The sequence below is a fragment of the Vanellus vanellus genome, assembly GCF_965231255.1.
Source record: "Vanellus vanellus genome assembly, chromosome: 7".
Lineage (NCBI taxonomy): Eukaryota > Metazoa > Chordata > Aves > Charadriiformes > Charadriidae > Vanellus > Vanellus vanellus.
Window position 1 is genome coordinate 22,507,673 of NC_138912.1, and position 9,369 is coordinate 22,517,041.

The following is a 9,369-nucleotide window of genomic DNA, read 5'->3' on the forward strand; positions in this document are numbered from 1 at the left end:
TCTTTCCAGGCCGTGATATGGCAAGCACCACCTTGCCTGGATACCCACCCCATGTTCCCCCAACTGGACAAGGCAGCTACCCAACCTCAACTCTTGCAGGAATGGTTCCTGGTAAGTCAGCCTCCAGACTTCAGTAACGGTGCACACATGCATGCTAGCATTGTAAGAGCTCTCACAGTTGGCTTTGCTGGTATTAAGGTCTATTCTTTTCATAAAGAAATCATCAGGTGCCTATAACCAATGTAGCTAACAATCGTTTCTGTAATGTATCTCTTTCCCCCTAGTAACTGATTCACTGCTGCTATGGGCAACTAGCTATCTATAACCTGTGGCAATTAATAGGTAATTAATTAACCTTAGTATTCATTAACTAATGTAATTATTTTCCAATGACCCGTGCAGATTATTATGTACTGCTCGTGGCTCGGGATATTCAGCTATCCACTAACTTAAGGTAACAACTTACCTTCTATCTAAAGCCAGGACATCAAACTGAAAATCATCAATGGTAATTTAATACCTGCAGTTTTTGGAGACGTACTATCCACAGCCTAAACTAGCTAAGAACTCAGCAATGATTAACAGCATTTCAGGGAGAAACTAACTATTCACTTTCAACAACCAACTACTTACCCACCTCCTGTTTATATGCTAGTGCCTCCAATCCAAGCAACTATCTACCTAATCCTACATCCAAAGGCAAACTGTTTCTTTGCTACCCAATACCTTCTCTTGGCAAATGGATTCTCCCAGTCTTTAGGGAGAAGAGAGGACCATTTACCGTAGGGCAACTGAAGGGTTTATTTCCCCAGGCTCTATTCTGCACTCCTCTGGTGACAGTTATCCCCAGCAGATAAATGAAGAGGCAGGATTTTCATTTCTGAGCCATGGTAGATCAGAACTCAGAACTTCATCTGCTGATGATTTATGTTTATGTTACCACCCTGGGTTGTGAGTCTTGATGGCTAACAAGCAGGTACACAGTCCATTCTACAACCTCTGCTACTGGAGGGATGACTCCAGAACTGAAGCAGCAGAGATCTGAAGACAGAAAGCTCTAAAATCACTACAACATGATTTGCCAAGGCTTATGAGTGAAAAGCCTAACTTAACCCTCATCCAAATCTCAGAACAGCTAGCTAAATGAACATACACTGCAGTGACAACAGTGAAAACATCCCTGACAGGAAATGTTTGCAGGACAGTCTTAACATTTTTAAATGACAAATCACTACTCATATACCATGAAGTACTCGCTAATACCTATAGTCACATTCCAGAGCTAACAAGCTACCTGCTGCTTATGATCCTAAGGCACAACAAAATCTCAGGCTGTGCTGTGAAGATTATGTGATTGACCTCCAGATCAGGAAGAGATAGTGGATTGGTCCCTCCTCACCCCCACTTCAGTCCCTTGGTATAGCTGACCAGCTTGCTGAACTTTTGGGGTGGTGCCGAGCTGGCAAATTTTAGGGCATATCCTTCTACACTAAATTTTTCAGGGAGGTGGTTTGGCACCAGAATCAGAGCAGCACTAAGACAATATACATCAATTAAAAACCCACACACAGTAGCAATAGATAGACTCAATTGCCAACATTTAAGTCAGCTACAGGTCAAAACTTATAGAAGGTCATGGCATACAGAAGTGATTAATAATGCCAAAATAGCTGGCTCTTTGATTAGGTACTTCTAAAAAACAGGCTCTTCTCAATGTCTAACTTCGCAACTTTCTCAACTGTTTGGTGACTTATGTAAGTTTAACATCCTCATCACAAGGATGATACATCTAAACTGGGACAAAAATTTTAAGACCACTAATCACAGGGGTCACTTGTCCAAGAATAAGGTATTTCAGCTCCTTGATGTAGACGCTACTTATCCATAAGACAGCAATGTCCCCAAACCCACACCAAATACCTCCAAAAAGAAAAGGAACAGGAGGATAAAGAAAAAAGTTGAGTTATGCTTCAAAGAAAAAAAAGGTTATTCAAGCCAAATGGATAGCTTTAGATTAAATCTGATGTCAACATTCAATTAGAGGAAGTTTCTCCAGTGGCCTGCTTGGGCATCCTGCCGTACTTACTGCATCTTTTTCCACAGCACATCAAGTTCTGGCTGTTTCATTCATACCCCACTGGTCAGACCCAGCCTGGCAGCCCTTCTATTCCTGTCTTCTAATGTGGCTGAAGCCAACAAGCTGGAGACAAAGAGGCTTCCTGGGAAGGAACATAAGACCAGGCTTTAATGGGTCACACTGCAGATCCTGCAGCCACTACTCTCTGTCAGGGGCCAAAAGTGAATGCCCGGGGAAGGGTATAAGGGTAGAGCAAGCATGTATCAGTACTTTCTCAAAAGATCTCCCAGCCTAAGCCAGACTTAGTATCTTTAATATTAAACACCTTCAATAGGTTTCCCCTCCACAAACTTAAACAGCATCTCTTGAACCCATATAAGCCTTTAGCATCTGTAGCAACCTATGGCAAGAAGTTCTGTAGCTTAACTACATATTGTGTGAAAACTACCTCCCTTATTTGTTCTGAACCTGCCACCTGCTAGGCTCACTTCATGCCTCATGGTTTCTGTATTAGAAGACTAAACGTGCCAAGATTTAAATACAGATACCAAGAAATACTGTTAGTAAAGGTTCCCAGAGCACAAATTGCTCAGAATATAGGCCTCATGAGATCGATCCTCTGTGCTTGCTTGCAACCTCTGATAAGAGTCCAGGTTGAACAGAGAAAACAAATATGATGTTGCCAATGGTTTGTTACGTGCCCCCAGGCCAAGAAAGATCAGGGTTCAGTGCTTTAACTACAGTGGAAACAAGAAGCCAGCAAGATGACCACTCAGGGAGTATCTTTCAGAAACATAATGACACGCAAACAAACCTTATTGTCCAGATACGAGTGAATATGAGAAAGAGTCTCTGTCTTCTCCAAATAAAGGTGCAGAGCCAAAAATAGAACTGGTCAGAAAGCAGAATTTCCAACCCATGCAAAACTCTGATTTTTTGACATTTGTTTTCATCTTGCATTGGGATGAGGAGTCAGAACCTTGAAATAGTTCAATTTGCAAACATCAGGATGAAACATTTCAATAACATCAACGTGTTCTAGATGTCAAGACATATTAAAATAATAAAAGAGTTGAAAGGAAATTAAATGAGATGAGAAAGGCAAAATGAAACAAAACAAGAAAGTTGAAACATAATACTTTGTTTCAATTTGCAATCATTTCAGAACTTTTCTTTCCAAAGCTCCATTGAAGCCGACAAGCTCGTGCAAAACAGTTCCATTTCGATGAGACAGCATTTTCCTGTGGAAAAATGTTTCTGAGAAGAGTGTTTGACCAGTGCTAACCAAAACTGCTCTGTTCTATCCGTGACAACCTTTCACTAGACTTCTACTTGTATAGTCTAGAGAAGGGCTTGTCTCCAGTAGCAGTGCGTCCATGCAACGTGGTCAGTCATGCATGCAAGTATCTCTGAGGTTTATGGGGATGATGTGGTAAGACATATATCCTGCATTTGCCCTTGCCTGTAACTTCAGGTCCCAGGCTGTAGCTGTGGATGAAAGCCAGTAGTATCTGAGCACACACTTGAAAAAGCAGGGGTTAGTCACTCAAAGAAGGATGAATCAGGTCTTGTGCTACACTTAACCTGTGCGTCTGAGAGGTGTTTTCCTGCACAGGTAACAGAGCACCTTTGATCCCCCTCCCAATTCTTCCTCTTTCCCAGAACGGCCATCAAGTTTCTGCAAACTCTTTTGGCGAAGTGAGCATCCGCTGAAGGGAACTGCATTTTACACAGAGGAGCCTAGAGCCTGCAGAGGGCTGGTGATGGCAACGGCAGGGAGTCGTTAAACAGAATCCAATGTTGATGAGGAAATTACACTTGTTTCATTAGTGATCGGGGAAGGCGATAGCTCAGTTCCTCTTGGTCACAGTTGAGCTCAAAAGCTCATTATCCTGCTGCATGCATGCTTTCACTCCTCGTCAATAAACACTGTTTCCAGTGGCTGCCCTCCCTCCTCCCCAGCTCTCCGTAGCTGGGGCTCTTTCTCCTCTACTTAACCCGTGCTTTGGGAACACTGTAAACAGTTTAGAGTGACAACTCAGAGGAGGGTGAGAGAGAAGCCTGAAATATCAGAACTTCTTCTCTCCATGCAGAGAAGTGAAGTTTACATAAGGCATTTCAAAGCAGAAATTCTCATCTAGATATTTTTTTTCGTTCTTTGGGAGGCAAACTCATTCCAGTATATCCCACAGATAAGTCACTTCAGTAGAGATAAATCTGGACTATTCGTTGCTTTTTGCCTTTGTATCCTATCCCACAACATCTTGGTCACCTTAGCAGGTTTCACATATTCCTTCCCAGCTAGCTGTCAGGATTTTCAGTGCAGGATGTTTCTAGATATGGAAACATGCTGAGTTATTATCATTAAAACAGTATTTAGCAAGGTCTATTGCTGAAACTAAAAACTACTGTGACTAAAATACCTTTGAATGGTGATTGGGTTTGATACACGCACGTTTTCATACTGACTACTTTTGTTATTACCCTGAGTGTCCTTGAAAAACCTGGCTGGACAGATTCTCCTCAAGTTTAAACCAGTCCAAATCCCCTGATTTCACCAGACTTCATTTCCAACATCTGAGAATCTGTGGTTTTGGCTTTAACTCTCCAGTGAGGGGAGATTTGCAGAGATTACAGTATAATTAATTGACATTTCTTTGATAATTGTATCACAGGCATCCAGCGCGTCTTGCATCGCCTTCTTTCCCTATTCCATGGTATCTAGCAGGAACCCCAGGTGCTTTTCAAACACTTCTGCTGTAACAACTCCACCTCCACCTCAGGGCGGACCAGAAGCTAATAGTCACGCTGTTCTTTCACTGTCTTCTAAGCGCATAATGCCTTTCAGATGGCCCTAATTGTCCCCAGCCTGTTGGTGCTGCATTAAATTGAGGTTATGATCAGATAATGTCATGTTTTTACTTAATGGAATCGTATATTTTTAAGTTTTGGGAGATTTATTTATTTTGAATGCAGCACCATACCTCCTCAGTTACCAAACAGAATTCCCTTAGCCCTGCACAGCCTTCTGGAAAATGAGAGTCAGCTCCTTATGCACAATAAAACTGAATATTTAAGAAGACTCTGTCTTGGGTCAGAGGCTTATTAGATCACAAAGCTCACAAGTATTTTGGTTTGGGCCCATTTTACTGAATGTGAAAAAGGGAGCTGTAGCCCAGTTTGTCTTTCAGACTCAGAACAGCACCTAAAGCACTGGAATTCAGTAAGTTTTCTCAGTAACTCACTAAGCACAAAGGTGGGGTTCATCATATATGAATCACTTTTCTGACTAACACCATCATATGGACTAAGAAAGAGCGATTAATGTTTTTCATTTTGTTTTATGTTTAAGCCCACACTACCGTCAGCACATTTTCAATAACAAACGATACTCTTCTCCACAAATACATCATCACCCTCAGTACCCCACAAACAAAACAGCAACACATATTGCCATCAACAGCATTGCTAGTTATGAGTTTATTGTGAGTTTTTCCCATCAAACTCCCATGCCTGCTGTCTTGACACTACTGGAGAACCTTAGATTTTATTTACAAGCAAGCTGATAGTGAATTGCAGAAAAAGCTTGCGTATGCAATCCTACTGCAACATGAGAATCAGAAGTCAGAAGGCAATGAAAAATAAACCAGTTTAATTATTTATTTGTATTACTGAATTTCATTATTTTAAACTAATTTCTTGATTCTGAAGAGGTCAATCTTATGATTTTTAATTGTATGGGTAAGCAACATTGCACTGAACAAACACTACAGTGTCCTGAAGGGCACAGTCCCAGCTGGGCAAGGAAGCTAGATACACTGGTTTTCCTGCTGGCATACGGATTCAACGTGAACGCTGGCTTGATGGAACAGCAGATATAAATCTTCATTCTTAACTGTATTCCACACCTTCCTTGCTTTCTTCCAGGGAGCGAGTTCTCAGGGAACCCCTACAGCCACCCTCAGTACACAACCTACAACGAGGCCTGGCGGTTCAGCAACCCTGCATTACTAAGTGAGTACCTCTTTCCCACAGCACACCCCCAGCCTCGCGCTCCTTCTGTTTGTCTCTTTTGTTTTCTTTTCTTTGTTTTTCTTTTTGTTTGTTTGTTTGTTTCTGAAGAGGCCTTTCAAGTATTTGGCCAGGTGAGAGGCCTTTTTCCTCACTCTCCAGTCCAGTGTCTAGATGGGTATATACCTCAGGTATGTTTTGTACCTGTTCTGAAGCCGATTCCTCGTGTGTGAGACAGTTCAGAATTCCCAGTTCAGCTCTGTCTTCTCCATGGCCTGCATCCACAGTTTATTCCAGATGAGATCAGAAGTTAAATTCAGGTTCTCTTAGGCTGCAATCAGCATCCGTTCAAGGCCTGATTAAAAATCCAGATAAGGTTTCACTCCTCTCCCAAGTTAAACCCACCGTTAGTTCCTGGTGATCTGGAAATCCAATAGAAGTTCTTCCTATTGGACCCGTTGGAACAGTGTCCAGAGCAGAAGAGAGGCTGCATCATTAGGTTTGTAATAGCCAGCAGAGTTTTCTTGCAGGGATATATCTATCTCCAGTGACTCCAATATGCCCAGAAATAAACAGGATTTTTTCAGGAAAAAAAACTCCTATAAGACCATATCTTCTAACACAACATTTCTTTGCAAGGGAATAGGAATAGATTTATTATACGTAAAATAAATCAGCTATGATTATTACCTACATATTTACTGAGGTTTAACAACTGGATAATAGATACACATTTTATTCCAGTGTTGTTAAACCTCAGTAAATGTGATCTTAGTAATCAATCACTATTTAACACACATTCAATAACTATCTAGAGAGCTTTCACGCCAAATGTGACCAAAATTCCAAGCAATAAAACATTGTAATTTTGTTTGATTTCTCCCCTCCTGGTTTTAAAAGTGACCCACTATACTTTGTCAGCTATGCTCAGAACATCTGGCCCTGACACTCTCCTTGTGGCCGCAGATCAGGTGTGGCGTGTTTGTGCTGCAATGTTCACGGGGTTCCCTCTCAACAACTTACTGATAATCAGAAGGAGCAAAAGGATCTCCTTCCTGTAGAGTGGCTGCAGAGCCCGAGGCCACAGTAGTGTCTATCCACTGAAATGTGGCTCTTGGCTGGCTTCTGCTAATTGCCTTTCCCTAATCCCATCGAGAGCCGAGTCTCCAAGTTTGTTCTTTTGGTTCCTTTCCCTTTCTTTCTTCCTTTCCTTTTTTTTTTTTTCCAGTTCTCCTTTGTTGCTTTCCTTCGTTCGATTGTTTTATTTTTTTATTTTATTTTATTTTTTTTACTGTTTGTCCTTTCAACCAGTCCATTCTTCTCCTGTGTTAACTTTCAGGTTCCCCTTATTATTATAGTGCCACATCCCGGGGCTCCGCACCTCCCACTGCTGCCGCTGCCTATGACCGCCACTAGTTACCATGGAAACCACATGAAACTGCAGGGCGACAGCTTAGGCCTCCACATTGTACCTGTCTGATCACCTCCCTCCATCCCTGGGAAGGGTGAAGAGACCTTCTCCGTTCCTCCCCACAGTCCAGTTCCTTCCTCTTCACCATGAAGGACCAAGCGCTCACCACTCGAGACTGAGACCCCCCCACCCTCCCCCTGCCCTCCGCCCCCACCGCTCCCCCCACGCTGGGAAGAGCCTGCAGCCAACTGGCCTCTCCTGCGGGAGCCCACCACCGCGCCTGGGCAAAGCTCAGCCACACGAAGTCTCCTTCCAGGGGCTTCCAGGACTTCAGGGGTACTCGGAAGCAATGCAGCTGGCAACCTTTACCTTACAGGACCCCCTTCTTCTGGGAGCGGTAAGGGCTGGGGGAAACAGGGGAGAACGCCGCTCATGAAACACTGTTCCCCAAAGATATGTTCTTCTGTGACGGACTCTTCAACACATGTAACACCTGTGATGCTCACCCTGTTTCCCAGGACAGAGGGAACAGTCTGGCTAGAGCAGAGATGGCAGTACAGAGACCTGGCCCATCTGGCAATGAAGAAAAGGACCAAGTAACTATCTGCACCCCACGAGGGGTTCTCTGTGCACCTCATCCCCACTCTCCAGCGTGGCTTCCCCCATAGTTGGCTGCACGCCAGGCGTCGTGACTTTGCCGGCCAGAGTTGGGAGGAACCTCACACATACACCCACAATTTCTGTGACACACAATCAGCTCAGACAGGAGGATGGAGCAACATTTACAAACCAACCGACGAAATGAAGAAATATATAAATAGATATATAAATATAACTGTGTTTTTATGCTTTGTCATGAAGGTCTGTAAAAAGGAAAAAAAAAAAAGAACAAATCCCCAATTTTCTAAAAAACCCAAGCAAACAAAAACAACAAAAAAACCAAAATAATAATTAAAAAACCCTACAAAAATAAAACTCCAAGTCCCATCCCTCCCCACCACCTGAATGGCAGACGAGTTCCTCTGACGTTTGATGCTCCTCTTTCACTCTAGGGTTTTGTTTCCTTTCTGTTTTGCACTACAATGGGATGGTGGTATTGGAGAGGATTGGATGCCAGCTCCACCCCTGTTGCCTCCTCCTCCTCCCCCTTTCCCAAATCCTGTCTCTGGGGAGCAGTGTGGACAAGTCACATCTGACAAAGTTACCAAACACATCAGTCGACAAAAAAGCACTCTGAGTCAACAAACGTTTTCCATGTCACTGGTTGGCAAACAAAGAAAACAAGCCCAGCTGCGCTCTAACTGCGCTGTGTGGTGGAAAGGAAAGTGTGGGGCTTTATGTGGGCCCATCTGATTGCCCTCTGGACAGCTGAGACTGAGATGGACAAATTCAGGATTGGCTGGGATTATTGCTTGGTTCCCTAGCCCTTAGCCGCCGCTCCTTTTACCTTAACCCCTGTACCCGTGACAACTCCAGTTCACCCACATCCCAACTTTCACAATTTCAGATATACCCAACACCCATCCTCCAGATCCCCACAGCCGGTGACAACAGCCTCATTATCTGTGCCCAACACCTAATTTCCTAACCACTATAGCTTTGCTATATGGGCCCCCTTCGATCCCCAGTCCATCTGCTCATACACCTACTAATTTATAGGCCTCCATTCAAATCCATACGCCTGCATCCTACCAGCCAGTCCCAACATACAGCCCCATCTTTTCATCTTCAATCCTATATTGTGCACCCTAATATTTACCCCTTATCCCAAATGCTCACCTTATGATTCTCTAGGGATTCTCTGCTCTTTTTGGTTCCCAAGTGACTGGCAAACACTGTTCTGCAAAAGGCTAACTGTCGATAGAAATGC

The 9,369-nt window shown here is 43.3% G+C and overlaps 1 protein-coding gene across 2 annotated transcripts in view; it reads left to right on the forward strand.

Annotated features, from left to right (window-relative positions):
• The window catches only part of PAX2 (paired box 2), a gene marked incomplete at both ends in the record, with an annotated part of 84,780 nt that extends 77,212 nt beyond the window's left edge, over positions 1-7,568 (forward strand). Inside the window, 3 exons of one of the 2 annotated variants that reach the window (XM_082486099.1) lie at positions 10-111; positions 6,005-6,091; positions 7,428-7,504. In XM_082486099.1, the coding sequence (XP_082342225.1) occupies positions 10-111; positions 6,005-6,091; positions 7,428-7,504 (266 nt within the window). Of the gene's footprint in view, positions 1-9; positions 112-6,004; positions 6,092-7,427 lie in introns of both variants that reach the window. The other variant, XM_082486098.1, reaches the window with a different exon arrangement.
• Between the last annotated feature and the right edge of the window lie 1,801 nt (positions 7,569-9,369).